The following is a 21,235-nucleotide window of genomic DNA, read 5'->3' on the forward strand; positions in this document are numbered from 1 at the left end:
AGAGGTGCCTACATAAGGACCTCACATTTCTTCATTCCATAAGCAAGAATTCTCAGTTTGTGTTCACTCCATGCTTTCCTTTTAGTTCACCAACAGTAAGGAGCGGATATGTTGGTCGTAGAGCCTTCCTCCTCAGAACTATCCACTAGAACATTCTCTGAGTCAACCTAGCCAAGTTGAGATGCCACCCTCTTTCTTGCATGGAGTGTCTTGGATTTAACTTGTGCACTGCATCCAATCAATGTCTTTGGAATCTTTTGGGATAATGTTATGTATTGTGTCACCTTTGGCAATTGCCCCGCTTGTCTCAATTGAAATGCATATACCAAAATATATAACCCAATTACTCAATCAACGATATCATCTACCAAGCTATATGCTTGTGCAATGATATCATTGACCGAGTGAGCCAAAACCTTTAAAAGCTCTAAATTATTTGCAAAAAAAATGTAAAGTTTTTGTAGATACATATTTTGGTACTTTTGTCATCATAAATGAGCTTGGAAGGCCCCAAAACCCTAAAACGACTGTAAACATAGGTACCTTTTGATGATTTTTTTAAAAAGCCTAGCAGAAAAAGCATGCACTCACGTGCTTAGGTCGATGATATCATCGACCTGGGACGCATTTGGTCGATGAAAGAACGTTCTTGGTTGATGATATCATCAAACAATAACATTCTTGGTTGATGATATCATCGACGAGTTGATGGTATCATTGACCGAGAGCCAGATGCATGCTTTCCTATCTGAGATTTTTAAAAAATCGTTAGAAAATATCCATGTTTGTAGTCATTTTTAGGGTTTTGGGGCCTTTCAAGATTATTTCTAATGTCAAAAGTATCAAAATATGAATCTACAAAAATTTCCTTTTTTTTTTCTCAAGTAATTTAAAGGTTTTGGCTCACTCAAATAAAAGTTTTCCATTCTTTCTATATGTGATTTAAAAAGTGGGTAAAAAGTCTCGTTTGGACCGACAATAATGAGTAGAAGATGCTATTAGGTGCAACAAGTTAAAATAATAAAAGTTATTTTTTGATAAAAATACAAAGGGCACAAGAAGGTAAAATCTTTAAGACTTTGAGAATATAGAAAATCGAAAGATATTTTACGATATAGTGGAGGCCCTTTTTAATTTATAGGCATGATGTTTGAAAAATGTATGAATTCTGTAAGTTTTTAGTCTTTAGCTACGCAAAATATAGCTTTTTTCTTAAAAAGTTATAATTTTAATGAATTTTTGAGGGAATCTTAAAACGGGTAGCAATGTTACGTACTTGAAATAGATGTTACACTGTTTCTTATCTACGGAGTTACCTTATTAATGGATCTTTCTCATCCATGTTCTCCCACTGGGAGGGTCTGGCGTAGGTGGAGGAACCTAGGTCAATGAAAGTACTTTTTATCCCGGTTTGTGGCTCGGGAACTATATATTGCTGGCCTTCCCTTCTTGCGAACATGTCGACAAAGGGGTTCTCCATGTCTACCGACTCTGTTCATCCCAAGCAGCCGAACATGTTAGAGAATGTACCTCTAAGCCTAGATGCAATTGAAGGTGCGGGAGAGTTGGGAGAGGCTACACTTGTGAAGGGGGCTTCCGAGGCCCTTAGACCTGAGGGGTCTTGCATCACTCCTTCAAGGCTCTCTGTTTGTTTGAACTAAATGGAGTGTCTGGACAGGAAGCTATGAACGAAAGGAGGCTCGGGATCGAGCTTCTGGACTCCCAACTAGGATGGAGGGTGGGGGGCTGAGCATAGTTGGACGCACTTTCTTCTGGCATGGGACCCCTTGGCAAAATCCTTTCGGACCTCAAGTGCATGTGGGATGCCTCTGGCTGGGGACACCCAAGTTGAACTGAGGTTCTAGAATTTTTTGTTAATTCCTTCGCTACCCCAAGGGTATTGCACCGGTTGGTAGGATATCTCTACAACACCTGTCCCAGTGCTACGAGTATAGCAATGAGCGGTGTAGTACGGTTTTGGCGACGAGCGACAGCGTAACCTTTCAACAACGATCGGCGAAATAAGGAATTAGCACCGATCAGTGTGATGAATGTATCGTGACGATCGGTGTGATGATGAGTGCCACGTGGTCGTTGTGATCAATGGGAAGAGATATCCCCACGAACATAGGGATATTGGATAACAACAAACGGTGGGATAGGGAATCGGTGGAATCTTACTAACGTGCGGCCGGTGGGCTACAGATATAGCAACGATGGCAGGGTAAGCGTAAAACACTGGACGGTGGTAAACACGATGATGGGCAGTGTGAAGGAAGTACGCAATGGGTGGAGGGGAACGATTATGAATACAGGCATGGGGGTGGGTTTACCACGTCGACGACAGGATAGTAAGATAGCAACAGTCGACAGGGAACCACTACAACACCAGTCAACGACCTGTCAGGTTGGTGCAGAAGTAACTCTGACACACAGTAACTCTAGGAGGCGAGGTAAACCGTAGTCAGAGGTTAGGTCGGCGAGGAAGTGATACGATGCCGGGTCAACCCAAGCTGATCGATGGGATCCGGCTAATGTACCGATCGACGGGGAATCTGGTCGGTGTGATATGCTATAGCACTGACTTGACGGGATAGTCATGCACAGTTTCACCAATTGAGATTTCATGATATCTGAGGATTTTGCAATTTTTGTTCATGATTTTTTGTGATGCGGGGGTGCTCACAAATGTGCTCCAAAACAAGCTTCCCATGCTTACAAATGGCATTCCTACATTAAAAAACAGATTTCTGTCCTCTCTCTCTCTCTCTCTCTCTCTCTCTCTCTCTCTCTCCACCTCTCTTCTCTCCTATAACTCCACTAACAAGCTCCAAGGTAAGCTTGAAACTTGTGCAATGGGTAGATATCGAAGGAAGACAAGTGCAAATGCAAAAGCATACCTTTTATCCCCAATAGCGGCACCAAAAATGTAGTGGGTCTCAGCGGTGACTCATGTGTCTTGGGGTAGTTGAAGATATGCCGATGGAGTCTCCACTTCCGGCTACTCCTTGTGGGAGCAATGCATAGCACGAGCCGTCCGCAAGTGTCACTAAAGCGGCCTCCGAATTGTTGCAATGTGGTTTCACGCAAGGAAGAGGGAAGAGGATTAAGGGAAGGGGAGAGGGAGAAGGAGGGGAGAAGGAGGGAGGAGGAAGGGAAGAAGGAGAAGGGGGGGAAGGGGGATAGAGTGACAACCACAAAGGCACTACAATGAAAACAAGAGAACACCCAAAACACTCTCTTGGAAGAGAAGAGGGAGCTTGTATTCAAACTTGTGCAAACAACAATGAAGACCAAAGTCAACCATTTGGCCTTTTATACAAGTCACCTTTTGAAGGGAGGGCCAATCCTTTTCCTTTTTAGCACTCTCCCTCACTTTACAACCATGGGCTGTTGGGCTTGTAGGGTGCCAAGGCATATTGCTATTCTTACCGACTCTCCCTACTAGTGGAGATAGCGCTTGTGTTAACCATATTAAAGCGCTTGGGAAAAGCTTGGCATTAGGAGGTGGTCCTAACCGGTTCCCAAATAGCGCTTGTGTTAGCCTCGCACTCCTAAGCTCGGGTGATTTGGGGCTCAAACTCCCTGAGTGCCCTCACACCTTCACCTATTTGGGGTTCAAACCTCGTAGACTAGGCTCAAAACCTAGAGTGATGAGGCTCGGCTTCCGCGAGACACTCAATGGTAGCCTTGAATGTTGTTGGGAAGCCTTTTCTTCATAATATTTGGGGAACAAACTCCCTGAGTTTGAGATGTACTACTTTCATGGCTATTTTTGTTTGCATCGCTATTTCCTGTGGATGTGGAGCTAAACAATGCAAGGCGCATGCACTCTTCTTCATGGCCCAAAAGTGTGCATCTCCTTGTTCTTGGTATGCACCTCCTTGTTCCAGGTGGGGGCAGCTGAAACATACAGCCTATGCACGTTGCGTGGAATCTTTGAATCCTTGGACTTTGGAGTGGACTTTGGGTATTTGGGGATCAAACTCCCTGAGTTTGAGCTATACTCCTTCCATGTGCACATTGCTTGTAATCATCGACCTTGGTCTATTTGGGTATCAAACTCCCTTGAGCTTATCTTGTTGGAGTAGATGATCAGTCGGCTTGGTCACCTTTACTCATTGATTATCCTGCATTTGGCGGTTGTACTCTGTGGATGTTAGTTCACATTAACATAAGTTATAAAAAATTAACCCTACCTTATGAAAAATTACCTCCCCTTATGAAAAATCTTCCATGCTACCCGTTGTCTCCTCCTGCTTATCTTCTTGCCCCTGCTCTCCATCTTTCTATGCCTCTGTTTGGATTGCCTCCATCTCCCTCCCTATGTCCATTGCCTCTATCCCTCCTCCTACTATCATCTCCCCTTCTTTTGCATCTCTGCCCCCATCTCCCTCCCTGCCTACTCCATTTCCACCTATCCCATTCCCTGCCTACTCCATTTCCACCTATCCCTTGTCCTTCCATCTCTTCCCATGCCACCTCCCCTTGCCCTCCATCTCTCCCTAGCTCCCCCTCGTCATCCGTATTCCCCCCCTCTCCCTTGCCCCCCTCACATAGCCCCCCCTTGTCCTCAGCTTGGACAACGTCTCCTATGCCCCCTTCTCTCAGCCGCTTCATGCTCCCCTACTCCTGTGTCTCTCTCATGCTCGCCTACCCCCTTCTCTCAGTCCCCTTTATCCTCTTGTGTGCACCCCATTCACGTCCCCATTAGCCTCTCTATTCTACTCCCCCTCAACCCCTCTCGTGGCCTCCCCTCAGCTACTCTCCTTCTCTAAACGTTAGCATTATTGGTCCTCCATTAGTTACCTCCATTAGCAGGGTAAAAAATAAGGAGGCAACAAGATTATGACAGTGTAGGTCAATGGGCGAATCTAACCCCATATAGAGTTATAAATATTAGCCGTGCTACCACTTTTAGGGCGAATCTATCAAATTTGAGGCTCTAAAAATTAGCCCACCTTTAATTGTGGGCTAATTTATCAAATTTAAAGCTCTAAATATTAGCCCAACCAACTTGGGAAAGCCTCTAAATTAGCCCTTGGGCTAAAATTCGCCCCTAATTTTTTCCCTGTCCATTAGGTTACATTATTTACTAGGTCATGCTAGTTTGGTTTGGGTTATCAAGCTAAGTGCCAAGTGCACTTAGCTAAACATGAATTAATGTGAAATTTCAAGTTATAGATTAAATCATTCCTGTGGCATGGGATTTTTATATGCAAAAATAAAAAAATGTTGGCTTTGAAAGTATAGTCATCGGAGTTGTAGATTGTAAGTTATGAAAATTTGAAGTAAGTCACCTCAACTTTGCAAGAAAATACAAAGATACATAATTTTTAACATACATAGACTACTAACTAAACATTATAACATTTGATTGCATACACTCATGATCTAAAAGAAACAGCGACGTGTTTAACATTGGCATATCTTTCAACTGCCATGTGGAATTCAAAGATATAACCATAATATATGGGACACATCTAGAACACATGTGGAGTAACATATTCATAACGAATACAAATTAGGAACAACTTACACATTTGCCACTTACATATTAATCCTTATGAATAAAAATTGGAAATACAGGTTATGCAAAAATACTTCAAATAAAAATACATTCTTTGATTTTGTAAAGATAAAATTTAACCAACCAACAAAAAATGTTCTCATTTTCATCGTTAAATACAAACGAGAATACAAAGAGGGCCATATCGGGTTTGCTACCTTGTTCACATAGATGTTATCATAGGTCAAAGGTGACAGGTCGGACGGCTATTATCATAGGTTTTCCACACATAGATGTTATCTTAGGTAAAAAGTGACAGGACGGGCCTTCTTATCATAGGTTTTGCCACCTTGTTTACATAGATGTTATCATAGGTCAAAACTTGACACGCCTGGTTTTGCTATCATAGGTTTTGCCATCTTGTTCGCATAGACGTTATCAAAGACAAAAAAAACATGTTGGTTTGCAGCTTCTCAAAGGGCTTACCATAAAGACCCAAATGCCAACAAGCAACAAAAGGGCGCACATTTTGGTCTGCACAAAACATTGCCTATCTTTGAAGCTAAGGTAGAAGTGGCTGTCCCTGCCGCTAAGGTATGGAAGGCCCTTAAGGACTTTCCCAAGATCGTCTCTAAGCTTGTCCCGACTGCAATCACGGGCTATGAGTACCTCGAGGGTGATGGAGGACCGGGCAGCGTGCGAGTGATCAAGTTCGGTCCTGGTCAGTTAGTTCTCTTATGTTTGCTCTCTTTAGCTCGAATGTATGGCCGGCAGTTCACTCTTTGCAAAATACGTCTTGTTGTAAACTCTTCGATCGACAATTGTCTTGTGCTGCATTCTGATGTTCTCCGTCACTAAGCTCGGATGATGCTAATAAGTCATCGTTTTCAGCAGTACTAACTGAGTTTTTGACATCTTACTGGTGAAATATTTCGTATGTGATTAAGTACCATGCAAATAATTCGTCCGCTTCTGCACCATGTACTAATCAGTTTTGATAATCTCAGCTGTCAAAGGTTTCACCTACTGCAAGGAAAAATTGATATCCGTGGATGACAATTCCAGAACGATGATCTATGAGATCTTAGAAGGTGAATTACTGGACGAGTACAGCACCTACGAACCGTCTTTGAGTGTGTACCCAGCAGGCTCCGATGAAGGAGGACCTGCCGTTGTACATTGGAAGGTAAATTACATGCCTGCCCCGGCCAGAGAGGACATAGGACCTCCAGAGAATGTAAAGGAAGGATTCATCGGAGCGGTAAAGGTCATGGAGGCATACTGTTGTATTCCGATGTAACACAGATTTATAAGCATTCGGTCCTAATTGCACAAGTTATGTTAAAATTTAGCTCGACAGAAACTTTTATCTAGCGACTTGATTTAAACAGTCTCGTGAAAAAACATGCTGACAATACTAACCAACATGATTTAAACAGTCTCGTGAAAAAACATGCTGACAATCCTAACCAACAATTTTAGGAAAAAACTTTTAACCATTATTCCATATGCCATAGGACTCCTCTCTCTCTCTCTCTCTCACACCATATAGCGCACACGCACGCGCACACACACACACACCATATCTCTTTTATAAGTGCCCACACTACCATATAGCATGTGCGCATGTGCATGCGCGGACACACACACACAGGAACATGAATCTTGGCATCCCTTAGCCCGATGAGGAAGCATAGCAACAAGCGCTCATCACTCAACCTATGGACCTGAGGCTCGCAGGCAGGAGTTCAAATGTTTGAACCTCACAATATACTCCCATAAGGTCTCATTTTCCTTCTGCTTTGCCTCATACAATTGGTTAATAGGGCTCCACCTAGGACTCGTGAGAGCCAGCCCCACTATAAATACTTTTCTAAGTGTTTTCTAGTTGGTTTTCTCTTCAATGCTTAGGTCCCTATACCACTAGATTGCCTTACCATTAAGGCTCAGCCCTAATTCATTGACCTTATCCAAGTCACCTATGTCTCTGAAGTTGCAAATTTGCTTAAACCTCTCTACATTGGGACATTAGATCTCCCTCTCAAGTTTACTAATAAGCTTGGAGATGGTGATTGGTCTTCTCCCTACAGAGGTAGTATACCTTACAACAAAGGTTGGTGGCATGGGGGCTAGTGCGGTGCCATAGTTAGGTGGCAGTAAGTGTGGGTTGAAAAAGGTCATGGGTTGTGTAGGTATTGAATTAGTTGAGTTTTGGCCCACTAGTCTTGGAACTGGCATTCATGGTGGGTTTGGCCATAATGGCTACACCGGCGAGGGCCTAGGCATAGACACACCCACATTGGGTGCCGGTCTATAGGGTGCAGCCATGGGGAAGGGAGTGCTTTCTTGGGCTCTTACCTAGCCTAGGTATAGACAAGGGTGTGCAACCAGTGTTTGTGGGAGCATTTACCCCCCAAATTCCATCTGTTTGTTTCCTTTCATGTCAAGACTCAACGGCAAGAAGCTAGGGACCCTGGGCGCAAAGGTTCTGATGAAGGATGGATCTCCCTCATAGAACTAGCATGAGCCCCATAGGATTCACCGTTGAGGTGGGCATTGGGATACTCCATGTGCTTCCTGATTCATGTTTTGGTGGATGGCCCTATGGCTCCTTAGGTACTCTATCTTTCCTAGCAAGGGTATCAATAAGTTGATGTTAAACACTCTATCTTTCCTAGCAAGGGGATTAACAAGTTGATGTCAGACAAACCAAATCTCCCCATAAAGTTGTAGAGCAATTCCCTAAGCTGTGAGGCTGTGGTGGATGGTGTGGGGGATCAAGCTCTAATGGAGCTAGAGTTAGGAGACATAGAGGCTCTAAGATTCGGGCTATCACCCACTTCTACATACAAGCTCATTGCATCCTCCAAGCTCAAGGTGTTGTGTGTGTGGGACCATGTGTAGAGTATGAGCTTAAGATCAAGATTTCAAAAGGAATCAATATTATGGTGTTTGCTAGGCTATGTAGAATATTATTAGAGGAATTATCCTTTAGATCCTAGCCTCAAGTTTATGAATTGGTCACACTGCCAGGTTGCTATAGTTGGATTCAATCAGACTGTGCAATTTTGGCCTTAAAACAGTGAGTCGTTGAGTTAGCCTTAAAGTAGTGACTTCTAGGTCACTATGTTATCAAGTCACTGTATTGTGTTAACCTTTAATCAACAACTTGTTATAGCGGTGGCCTTAAAGTAATGACTTGTAGGTCGTTGTGTTATCAAGTTGTTGCATTGCATTAACTTTTAAGCATTGCATTGCTTAAACATTATCAATGACTTGTAGGTCATTGTGTTATCAAGTTCTTGCATTGCATTGCATCAACCTTTATGCAGCGACTTTAATATAGTGACAACTTGTTATAGCGGTGACTTCTTAGCATAGTGACTTATTATATTAGTGACTTCAAAGTTGTTGCATTATCCTTAAAGTAGTGAGTCCTTAATGTAGTGGGTTGAATACGGTGCAACTTTTATAGTAGTGACTTGGTGGTGGCTGTGTTAACCCTAACGCAACAAGTTGACCTAATATTTGAGAGTTGACAGTTCAATTAATGCCACGTGTCAAGTATGTGAGGTAGGTGTTCAACAACAGTTAAAGCAATGAGTTGTTACGTTATTAATGTAGTGACTTCATGTACTCATTGTATCAAGCTTAATGTAGCAACACACAAACTGGCTCTATCACCGACTGGTTTTTTACGAATCTTTCATATTTTTAAATGGTGCCAAAAATATGTGGTCTCTGGTGGTAACTCACGTGTTGTGGGGATATTGAAGGGATGTTGGGGAAACTCTCCTCCTACTGCTCCTTGTGGGAGAAATGCAAGCATGAACCATCCTCTATTGTCACACTGAAGACTCTCATATTGTTGCAATGTGTTTCCATGAGAGGGAAAAGGGGGAGGGGAGAAGGGAGAAGAGACGGGAGGAGGGAAGAGAAGAGGGGAACAAAGGGGGATGGAGTGGAAAACACAAGGGCACTACAATGGAAGTAAGAGAAAACTCATATTCTTGGAGGAGAAAGAGAGAGCTCTAATTTCAATCTTGTGCAAACAACAATCCAGACCAAAGTCAAACATTTGGTCTTTTATAGATTCCACCTTTAGAAGGGAGGGCCAATGCTATTCTTTTTCACCTCTCTCTCTCTCTCTCTCTTTACAAGCACTTGGGCCATATGAATCCAAGGTGTATTGTTTACCTCTCATGCTCTCATTTTTCTCTAATTTATCTTGCGAAACATATGGCACTTGCATGAACTATTAACCATGGTGGTTAAGAAAGTGGGTCTCTAGATCTCCATATGTTGTACCCACCTTCATGTGTATGAGTTCGTTGTTGACCAACTCACAATTGGTCCATAGGAATATTTTTAGGCCTTCATCTATCATATCAACCTTCATGTGTATGAGGCTATTGTTGACCAACATCCAATTGGTCCATAGGAAGACTTTTTCACCTTAAGGGTGCATGTTGATTTATACTAGTAGGCTGAATGGGGTTTTTGTCCATGGTGGTTAAGGTACTCAAGAAAATTTCCCTAACTATTACAAGTTCATCCCTTCAAGTACTCAATGGCGTCTTCCTCCATCACAAGTATGCCATTCTTCTTGTCTATTGATTCTTTATCATCTATGGTGACTGGTCTCCTTTGATCATGCCCTTTCGACAAGATTCTTCTGGAATGGCAGTCGAGTATTGGAGAAGTCTTTCTGTTCATTCATTTGCATAATATTCACGCCCATTTTGATGATCTAGAGAGGAAATTCCCAACCATTTGAAGTCCAAATTTTTTGTGGAAGAATGCTCAGACTCCATTTCCCATGATGAGATTTCATTTGCAAGTCTTCTAGAACACCTCAACCCAATGCCAGTGGTTTGTTCTTCAGGCCCTGCATAGTAATTAACTTCCAACCCTAGGATAGCATGGTCAAGTCTCTCTCCTCATGCTATGCACTCTTGTTGGATAGTTTATTCTTCTACTAGCCTCCTTTGTCCATTTAACTTTGGTTCTGAGACCGCAGCAGCTCTCATGGTAGGATGTAACCAATTCATTTGGCTCAGAAACTCTTTGTACCTGGATGTGTTCTTTGTCCTCTCCAAGAGTGTATCAACCATTGGATAAGTCAAAGAGTATCCAATTAGCTATCTGAATTCTTTTCGTATCCCACACTCTAGTCTTCAAACACACTAGTAGACTATGCCACTCATGTATAGCTACTCGAAGAAATTCCTTGTAATAGCTCACAATACCCAGCAACTATTTCAACTCATCACTAGTCAACATGAACGTCTCAATAAGCACTCAATAGCTCAATCCAGTCAATTTCCCTAACTTACAGCATGTCAACTTGCAAAGTCTATTCACCCTTTCCTAGAAATATTTCCAAATGTTGATGCTTCAGTTTGCTGACTCCCAATGATTTAACTAGTAGTGTTCTTGAATAGCAAACCCCAAGCCTATGCAAGGCTCAAGTGACAAGATAGATTTCAACAAGATAACTTGGAGGTCAGGGTAGCAATTGAAGGGAAAACCATGTGATGCTGAGGGAAGGAGTTCTTAATAGTTAGAAAGTATAGCAACACAATGAGCATACATGACAAAGGAAAACAATACTTGTATATTAAACAAAGCCGTTGCAACCAAGCTTCCTCGACTTGCAATGCACACGGTAGCAAACTTCCTAACCTAGCAAGATAGGTGAGAGGGAGAGCGTGAACCACACAATGTCACTCTCTTTTCTTCCTATTACAATGCTCTTTTGTAGGACCACCTTCTATCGTTGCCATACTTAGCTCGCTAGATTGTTGCTCACCATTGGTCTACTACCCTTAGTTTTTGGTAACCTCTGCTTCAAATGCGGAGTCACCACCTCTTGTTGCCACTGTTTTCCATTCAAAGTTAATGATGCACTGTTTGTTTTTGCTCACCCAATCACCACCCACAAGTGCCAATCCTACTAGTGCTTGTTGGACTAACCCAAGGGCTAACATTAGCTTATCATCAAAGTTATGCGTGGTCAACATTAGATCCACTTGCTTTGTGTCGGTCATAGTGCCTTGGAAGATGGATCATGTCATCTTTGCAAAACTTGCCAGTGTATTGGGGGAAGTTGGTCAAGATGTTGGTCAAGGCCCACCATGGCCAACTTGGTCATCTTGATCATCTTGGCCATAGTGCATGGTAGGTTGGTCATCTTGATCACCTTAGCCATAGCACATGTTAACTTGGTTAGGTGCTTGTCTAGTGTATTGGGAGTGCCCTCATCAAAGTCTGTATCTGCTGATCTAGGGTTTATAGCTAGTCCTAGAGAGTAGCATTCTATCCATAGCCTATTGAATTCATTAGTTATTTCTATTGTGCTCTCTATCAATAGCCTATTCGCCTCACCAGTGTGATGTATTCATGGTGGTTTGGCTTGTGTCGAAGTCACAAATTGCTATGCCTTGACATGCTTTCATGTTTCCATAAGCTCTACTCAATAGTTTCTAGGGTGGCCTATTTCTCTTATATTTGGGGTTGGAGAGCAGTGTCCTCTGTTACAACTTGTCACGGGACTTGGTGAGAGAGATGAAAGACACCTTAAGCTCATCAAGTTCTACTTGGAGCTTGTTGATCCCATCTTGGTTGGTAGTGTCTTGCACTTGTGCAGTAGCGTATTTGTCCAAATGTTCAAAAATTAGAAAAGGATATCTTCTTCTTTTCCACACTCAACTTTGAAAAATCTAGCATAGGATTGATCATAGTATGTGTTAGATTCAAATATGCTAGATTGTTGATCATAGTATATGCTAGATTTGCATGTGTTCCACTTTCACTGGTGTGTTCTGTTGCTCTACAAGGGTTTGTGTGAACCAAGAAATCCCTAGTATCTCTGACACAAATGATGAGAATGAACGATGCCTATTTTTGGGGATTTCTCAAGGAAGTAATTATATGAAACAAGGAAAACAATGAAAAAGTAAAATCAAGCTCCTCAAGAAACGACAATTATTTGCAAATTTGATGTTCCCATGTCATGAAAGAAAATAATTGGTATTAAAGATTAAATAGAGAGTTAGATCAAGAATGTGGCTCAAAATAAATTAGAAACTTAGCCTCAAAGAAGTTAATGAGGTTAAAAGTCAATAATTCTGAATTTGACTTTACCATACATGACTTCCAACCGAATACTATCTTAACAAAAATATTTCATGCATATAGTAGTAGTCCAAACTCCACACTTCTATATATGCAATGAGAACTCTATCAAATTAGACACATATTGGCTTGAGTGGTGATATATGTTGCCATTTTCAATTGCCTAATCACCTTAGCCATATCATGTGAGAAAGTAATGAGAGATTAAATCGAGAGACAAATCAAGAAGTTGGCTCAAAGGTTAGCCTCATTTTTTGAGCTTACAATACTTCATTTTCATTGGTGTTCTTCAAGGCTAGAATGTCCTTCAAAGCTATTTCATGATAGACATTTGAAATTTGTAGCTCTAAAGGCGAGCTCTCATGTACAAGTTTTTAAGGAATCAACGAGCCTCAAAGTCTTCATAAACTTATTATTGAGCTTTGGCTTCATTTCAAGGTTCTCTGGATAAAAAGAAAATCTTCATTACAATATTAGCCTTGAGTTTATAATTACAAAGAGCTCAATAGTGCACAATGGATTCCGAAACCTACAATCTTTTTGGTCATATGACTCATATCAAAGGATTCACAGTCATTGTAGTTTGCCATGGGAAGAGTGCTTCATGGAATTCGTCTCATCACCTTAAGCACTACTCCATGCAGCACAACAATCATGACTCATGACACTTCCATTGAGCTCTTTCTTGAGTCTTGAGTCCCATGTTGGCTTCCTTTACCACATCAATGCCACAATATCTTCTCTTCTTTCATCCTTCACCTGATGACATGATGAACATTGTTGTGCCTTGAATGAAGGAAAACATGTCTTTCTTTATATATATTTGATTCCTAGCCATGCTCTTGTTTCAATCTCAGTTCATCGCCAACCAAAGGAGAGAGAGGATACTCTATACGAATGGTGTATAGAGGAGGAACTAAAAGTCCCTTTAGCGACTTGAGCTAACGTATAGAGGATATCACTAACACATGGTGTGCAAAGGAGGAACTAAACTTCTTTTTAGCAACTTGTCAAGCTCATGAAACATGCAACCACAAAATATAGTGCACAAAAACAAGAAAGCATAAAACATCACCATGACACTTAGCATTGCCACATCAACTTGCCCCATGCGCATTCCATATCATCACGATCCTATTACCTTGGGTTACTTTATGGTTTGTTCTGAGTGACCATAGTCAACTTTAAAACTCAGTTAAGTTAGTTCACATAGATCAATTGCCAAATCATTATGAAATATTCATTGAATATGTCCTATTGTCTAAAGTACATTCATACTAACAGTCTACCAAAAAGACATTATTTTACACTAAATTGAAAGGCCATATCTCACTAAAGCTAAAAGTCCGAACTGGACCTCATAAAAACTAATTCCAAAATTGACCTCTTTTGTTGTCTATTAATCATGGACAAAAGACAAGCCAAATTCAACATTTCATCAATCATTTATTTTTCAAGTGCACATCAAACTTATACGTGCAACTTTTGTCAATCCGTTATCAACAAGATACAGTACCACTGCAGTGACTTCATCAATAGTCAATGTTCAAAAGAACCAACAAAGGACAGTTACTCTTAGCAAGCACAATCATTTGATAGGATAAAGGATTTCAATGATCTTTGCATCAAGCAATTATTAGATCAAGAGGAGAAGATATCTTCATCAACAATCCTTTCATGAACATTAATAAAGAAGACCTTTATGCTAACAGATTTGATTGATTTCATCGATAGGTGATGACATATTATTCATTACCATGCATTCTAACAATCAATACAAACTTACATGAATTCAAAGTATCTCACAAATGTTATTCAAACATGAGAGTAATTGCATGCAAGAGGATGGATTGGAGAATCGTGGTGCTTGAATCTTGAGGTTTTGCTTGGAGTTTTGTGTAGCGAGTGAGAATCTACAACCATATTATGAATTTCGCTTTTGTTGGACCTGTATTGGGAATTTTTCGTTTGCTTTCCTGCAAGTTTCTACACTTTGCAAGCACAAAATAAAGTCAAGAGAGGAGCAGGGAGAGAAATCATAGCAAGTAGAGCTTGATAACAAATTCCAAGAATGGTGTTTTGGCTTGATAAAGACTTCCAGGAAGGCAAGACGAGTTGCCAAAAAACAAATTGCACCTAGATGCTAATTTCAAGTTTGTTTTTGGTTGTATAGCATCCTAGAGCAAGAGGATTGCTATTCTAGGGTTGGCGAAGAGTTGGATGGATGGTTGCAATTGATTTTAGAGGTCTAGAGTAACCTGGAACAGTCACTGATCTGCTCTAGGGCTGTGTGTGGGCTCAAAAGTGCTACAGACCAGGCCTAGATGCTTCAAAGATGTTTGTGGTTCTCTGCAGGCCGCATGTAGGTTTACTTTTTGAAAAATGAAGTTAGAATAGAGGAATGTGGGTTAGTCCTACTTTTTTGGAAAAGTAATGGTGCATGTGCAACATGCACTTATTTTTTGGGCTTGCATGCCTTGGAAAGTAACTTTAGTAGGAGAAAGTGCTAGAAGTCTCTACTTTTCCCTTTAGTTGTGTGTCATGCAAGAATTGTGCATGCATGCATGCATGGAAGACATGGAACTAAAGTTGGACTGCCACATGAGTTCTAGAATGGATAAGTGTCCACATGCATGCATGCATGTGGGTGTACTTTCTAAAAAGTATGCCTTTAGAACTAAAAGTTCTACTTTACTTTTTGTAAGGAAAAGTTTACTTTACTTTGCAAAAAGCAAAGTTTATTTTTTTCTATAAGCAAGTTTGAGTTAGAAAAATACTTTCTAAAAGTATTTTTCAAGGACACCAACCCTTTTAGGAAAGTTCTAAAAGGAGGGGAAAGTTGTGGCTTGCATGCCACACCCTTTTCATGCAGCCTAGATGCACATGCAACCCATGCATGGCATCACTTTTCACACACTGTGCATGCTCCATCCAGCCTCTACTTCAACTAGTCCTTCCCACGCCCATAACTCTACACCAAATCAAATTCTTTCCGTTGCTGCAAACAATTTCTCGCTTTGCCCTCTTTCAACCTAGCTACTTTACTACAACTCCATCTTATTTTGTGCTTAGTAATCTCAATCAATTTTGCCTCTCTTTTCAAGGGAGATTATTGTATTTCCAAGCTGTCTTCCTTCGATCTCCTCTTTCTCATCATGGAGCCAATTCCTAGTGATGGAACTCAACCCAATCAAGCTACTGGATCTTTCGCTCCACCACAAGTGCAAGTGGTTCATATTGATGAAAATGTTCTTTAGGGTTTGTTTAATCAAATGCAAAATACTCAGCATTAGTATAGCTGATATTGTTGCAACAAACTCAAGAAGCTCATAAAAAACATTATGGTATGCCGTCCTTTTCTCCTAAGATCTACTCAAGAGAGAAGAAAGAGAGGACTCCTGAGTATGTACGCTCCTTGTTGAACAAGTGGGGAGCTCACTTTGCCATCATTGATTGTCTAGAAAATATCTACTCGACCCTTGTTGAGATGTATTTATGAGGCAAGGCTTTCACATGGTGGCGAGAGTTGAAGGCAAAGCCTTATGCTCCAAAGTCTTAGAATGAGTTTTGTGAGGCACAAAGGTGTTTAAGTAAGAACCTAATGAGTATGATAATTTTGAACCTTTAAAATATCTCAAAGGGTAACAAGTCCTTGGACTCATATCTTCAGCACTTTGCAGATATTACTGCAAAGTTCCCTGACTTTAACCAACAAACATTATGCTTATTCTTTGTGACTAGTTTACCTAAAGAATATCAAAATGAAATCTAAAGGAACAAGCTACAGACACTTGAGGAGGCTATCCATTTTGCGAAGATCTATGATAGTACTTGTGGACACAAGTAAGTTGGATCCTCATCGGTTGTGCAAAATGAAAATCCTAAGAGAAGAAACAACCAAAAGAACCATTGAGCTAGCAACTCTAACTCCAAGCCTGAAAAGGCTAACTACAACAAGTAAATGTTGGGGCCTCTCAAGAAGAAGTTTCACACCGATTCGCCCAACATAGGAGGAAGCCCAAACCAAAGGCCTCAAGTGTGGCAAGCCAAGCCACATATCACTTGCTTGTCCTTTGAAGTGAGAGTTAAAGGGAAATAGTTTGTCCACTTCAAGAATCATGTACGCCAGGTAATCCTTGTCACATTGCTTGTCTTGAAGTCTTTTCTTCTTATTTAGATTGTGAGAAATGTCATTTTAATGTCAATATGTTTGGACCCCATGATTTAATTATGCATGGTTGGATATGTCAAGGGGCATCTAGTTCACATCTTATTTGACAATGGCAATACTCACAATTTTATTGATGCTTCTCTTGTACAGAAGCTGAACACCTCCACTATTCCCAGTAGCCATCGTTATGTCATAAATCTCATACATGGAGCTACATATCTTGTGAAGAGTTAGTTCCAGATCTTCAAGTGGACATTCAAGATTAGTAAGAAGATTTATTATCCCATGTTATGAGATTAGATCCGGTACATCTTTTGATTGGCATGGAGTGGTTCTTTGCAAAGAGCCCTTCTGTAAATATAATTAAATTTAAGTTAGTGGAAAGTGGTTTACTCTTCAAGAGGATCTTCGAGGACCTATGGTCAAGATTGCCTCTCAACTTGATTTTAATTTACATGAGTCCAATTATCAATATTTTTGTTCTTCTTTGGAAACATTTCATCGATTGCAATCTGGAGACTGTGGCACTTTCTGGTCTGTAGGGAAGCCTAAATTGTGTTTTGATAATACTTTTAGTCCTTTTTCTACTAAATACACCTATGAAGCATGTCTCACTTGTGATAATGTTAATGATAAGTTTGTTGTCCCAAAAAACAGCAAACAAGATAAGATTGTAGCACCTTCTTTTACTCATAATAATACTTCATCCATGGATTTGGCTACCCACGTTGATGAGTCAATGGTGGGTGAGTAGCGTGCGGTTGGAACACGCGTTGCTCAGTATATTTATGACACGAATCAATCTGTTGAATCTTATGCATTGCCTACGGAGGTAGCAAACGTAATTAGTCGGAGCTTTTGGAGTGAAAAAACACCCAAGGCTCAACTAACACATGAGATTATGTCTGATTATTCAAACGTGTTTCCAAAGGAACTGCCAATGGGTCTTCCTCCTACAAGGACCATTGACCATCAGATCGATCTTGTGCCTAGTGTGCAGCCTATGTTCAGGTAGCCCTATAGGACAAGTTTGATCGAGGAGGATGAAATTGCATGGCAACTTCAAGAATACTCCGGTTGGGTCAAGTGAGACCTAGCAAGTTGCCATGGGGGTGCACCAGTGCTATTGGTAAAGAAGAAAGACTCTAGTAAGCGTCTATGCGTAGACTACAAGGGTCTTGAATGATTAATGATTAAGAAAAAATCTATGTTACCTCGAATGGACGGTCTCATCGATCGGCTCTTCGGGGATAAGTATTTCACTAAGATCAATTTGAGAATGGGCTATCATCACATACATATATTTGAGAAAGAAGGTTTTAAGACCACATTTCATATGAGATTTGGACATTATGAGTTCTTGGTAATGCCATTTGGATTCACTAATGCGCCAACAACCTTTCAACATGATAAACAATTTATCTGGGAAAGTTTGTTGTGGTCTTTTGCGATGACATCTTGATTTATGACATCTGGGAAATTTACTTCATCCATATCTGGAAAGTTTGTTGTGGTCTTTTGCAATGACATCTTGATTTATAGCAAGACTCTCTTAGAGCATGGACACCATCTTCAAATAGTACTTCATATCAGAAAAGAGAAACTCTATGCTAAAGAGAACAAATGTGAGTTCTTGAAACATGAACTCACATACCTTAGACATGTCATTTCGATAAATGGTGTCCATATTGACTATGAGAAATTTAGGATGGTATGTGAGTGGCCCATTTTTGGAAACTTATATATTACATCAGTTATGGTCTGAGTGTATCCCCATCTCTGTCTTAGCCAATTTGAAATCTTTAATGATTGCAATGCCTTCACGATATATTGCCCACTTGCCGTTCTTTCGAGCTTCTCGCACTTTTTGAAGTTCATTCGCCTTCATCTTCAGCTGTTGAGGGGTACGATCTGCTGCTATCCATATCTGGGTTCCTTTCAGGGCTTTTGTTTGGCGAAGGATTGCCAACCTATCTTCTCATGTCTTGAATGTGATGATGGCATGATTCTGTGGCGTGCATTGGAATGCCTCCACTACTGCAGTATCCCAAGTGATCATGGGCATAGCATTGCTATATTCTCAAGGCATTGCTCAAACGGTATCATAACTTTTAAATCTTCCTTCGCCAATGCTCCGGAAAACCCCCAATCCACACGTTAAGTGCAAGTCCAGTAACAAATTGGACAAGATATCCATGTGTGAGCATCAACATTTTGGATAATCCTTCAACAGGAAGCAGCATAATGTCATGTAAGCCTCTTGCAAAGAGCATCAGAGCCAAAAAGCAACAAATGATACACTGTAAGAAGTGGATCATTCTCGGTGGAAAACTCCCACATATAATTCAACCTTTGATTTGTATTGCAATCATTGCAAACTTAACAATCTATGAGATGCAAAAGAACCATCCAAAATCATGTTTCAGTACCAGCAACAATGCAATCATTTTCTAATCTTCGAAATCCTCCATGATTTTGGTACAAAATTTTGAGAACGTCAGTCGAGTCATTTATGCAGATATTCATCAAAGCTATTGAACAATTGCAAAAGCACAGTCTTCACAACCAATCAACAAAGGTATTCTCAATTGTAACAATCACCAACAAGAAACATTGTTATAAGTCAGCAAATGAGACAGTTCTCAGTACACATGCATTCAGATATTCTACAAACAACTCAATCACATTTTGAAAACATATCTAACTTAACCCTTAGGATTAGGATTAGTATTTCTCCGTGTCGAATTTGATTTTGCCTCCAAAACTGCATTAAGATGTACTTAACTTATGACCCGTACCATACAGAAATAGTGTCACTCCACACTTCTCTATATGCGATGAGAACTCTTCCCATTAAACAGGTTCTGACTCCAGTGGTGATATAACTTGCCTTTTTTAATTGTCCAATCACCTTATAAGATAGTTTCCTCCCTGTTTTTACGATATCAGTTATGTAGGAACATGCATCCTACCCTCTTTTTTCATTTAAGATTCATGAAAGACCAAAAACATCTTTGGCATGACCCAAAAGATGTGACGGAAAGTACAAGTTACAACCTCGCAGCAAATTAATTTAGTCAGACTGCACGACTAGACAGCTGTTAGGAAAGTTGTCATCTTTCCTTGATCATGTGATGCACCTGTGTACCTGTCCCAAATGCAGCCTGCAAGGTCTATCCAAGTGTCACTAGAGTTCCCATACTGCAGCTGTCCATTTTCACACACGTCACTTTATGTATTTCATATAGTTGAAAGAAATAAAGATTTTGATAGAAATCGTGTTCTGGATACGGAAGGTGATGTAATAAAGATTTAGAAATAACTCACAAATCACTAGCAGATCGGTATGGTAACCTAGAAGATGATTTACAGACTATACTAAACTGCATATTCAAAAGTTCCAGAAAGAAAGACTTGAAATATACATAATAGAAGCAGAAACAAAACCCAAGGAGGGAGAACCAAGGGAAATTGGTGCATCTGCAACAATGCAAGACTCAGCTGGTAACTTGATGCAAAAGTGGAGCTTAGCATAGAGTGTTTTCAGGGCTTTCTCAAGGAAGTCATTACATAAAGGGAGGAAAACAATGAAACCCAAATCAATCAATCTACTCAGGAAAGAAAAAGATTGTTTTGTGCAATTTAACACTGATTAGGGAGGGTTTTTCATATGCTTAAGGAAAACAAACTGGCTCAAAGGTAGACTAAAAAACTAGGCCGAAGGGAGTGAATGAGGGTACTAGTCTGAATTTTACTTAGCCCTCCAAAACTAAATTAGAACTGGCTCCGGTGGTGATGTAATCTGCCTTTTTCTATTGCCTACATTATGATGTTATCATCTTCCTGTGTCTGTGACGTTTATCAGCTATAAGCACCATACATCCTGACCCTCTTTTTCATTTATGATTCATGAAAGACCAAAACATCTTTGGCATGACAAAGATCTCAAGACAGGAAATACAAACATATGAGCAAACCCCAAAGATGTTCTGGAAACTACAACCTCACAGAAATTTAAGCTAGTAAGACTACAGTTAGAACAATTCATTTAAAAATGCCAGCTTGGCAAGGAATAATGCCAATGAAACCTAGACTTCCACTTGACAAGTTCTCCAGACAGTTCCAAGAAAAACTCATCATCTGTCTGTGCACTTGTCTGAAATGCAGGCTGGCAGTATAGATAACGTGTTACTAGCGTTTTGTACTGCAGGTTCCATCATTGCCTAATATTGTGCATTTCCATCAGACCCTTTAGGCTCTATGAAAGTGTCTTTCTGGATAACATATGCCAGGAAACCAAGGTATGTCTCATCTCATAAAGCAGATCTGTCTGTGCTCCAGCCACAACTTCCGGATGAAGGGACAAAGAACCTTGAAGCTCCTTAATTACTGAATGACAATGTCCAAACAGATCATAT

General features: G+C 40.5%; 1 protein-coding gene across 1 annotated transcript; it reads left to right on the forward strand.

The window, feature by feature from the left end:
* Positions 1-1,457: 1,457 nt before the first annotated feature.
* On the forward strand, positions 1,458-21,044 carry LOC147886734 (MLP-like protein 423). The gene is made up of 4 exons (XM_087395311.1): positions 1,458-1,554; positions 5,979-6,230; positions 6,517-6,770; positions 20,985-21,044. The coding sequence occupies exons 1-4, from the start codon at positions 1,458-1,460 to the stop codon at positions 21,042-21,044; spliced, it is 663 nt and encodes a 220-aa protein (XP_087251437.1).
* The last annotated feature ends 191 nt before the right edge of the window (positions 21,045-21,235 follow it).

Source organism: Dipteris shenzhenensis, chromosome 24 (genome assembly GCF_047967505.1).
Source record: "Dipteris shenzhenensis isolate YYH24624 ecotype China chromosome 24, Dip_SZ_1.0, whole genome shotgun sequence".
In the NCBI taxonomy this organism is placed as follows: Eukaryota; Viridiplantae; Streptophyta; class Polypodiopsida; order Gleicheniales; family Dipteridaceae; genus Dipteris; species Dipteris shenzhenensis.

What these genes read in the sequence shown, in the direction of transcription:
- LOC147886734 (XM_087395311.1), top strand. Translation starts at nt 1,458, where the DNA reads ATGTCGACAAAGGGGTTCTCCATGTCTACCGACTCTGTTCATCCCAAG. An exon ending in AGTGATCAAGTTCGGTCCTG is followed by an intron (nt 6,231 to 6,516) that starts GTCAGTTAGTTC and finishes TGATAATCTCAG; the next exon opens with CTGTCAAAGGTTTCACCTAC. An exon ending in AGGAAGGATTCATCGGAGCG is followed by an intron (nt 6,771 to 20,984) that starts GTAAAGGTCATG and finishes TCTGAAATGCAG; the next exon opens with GCTGGCAGTATAGATAACGT.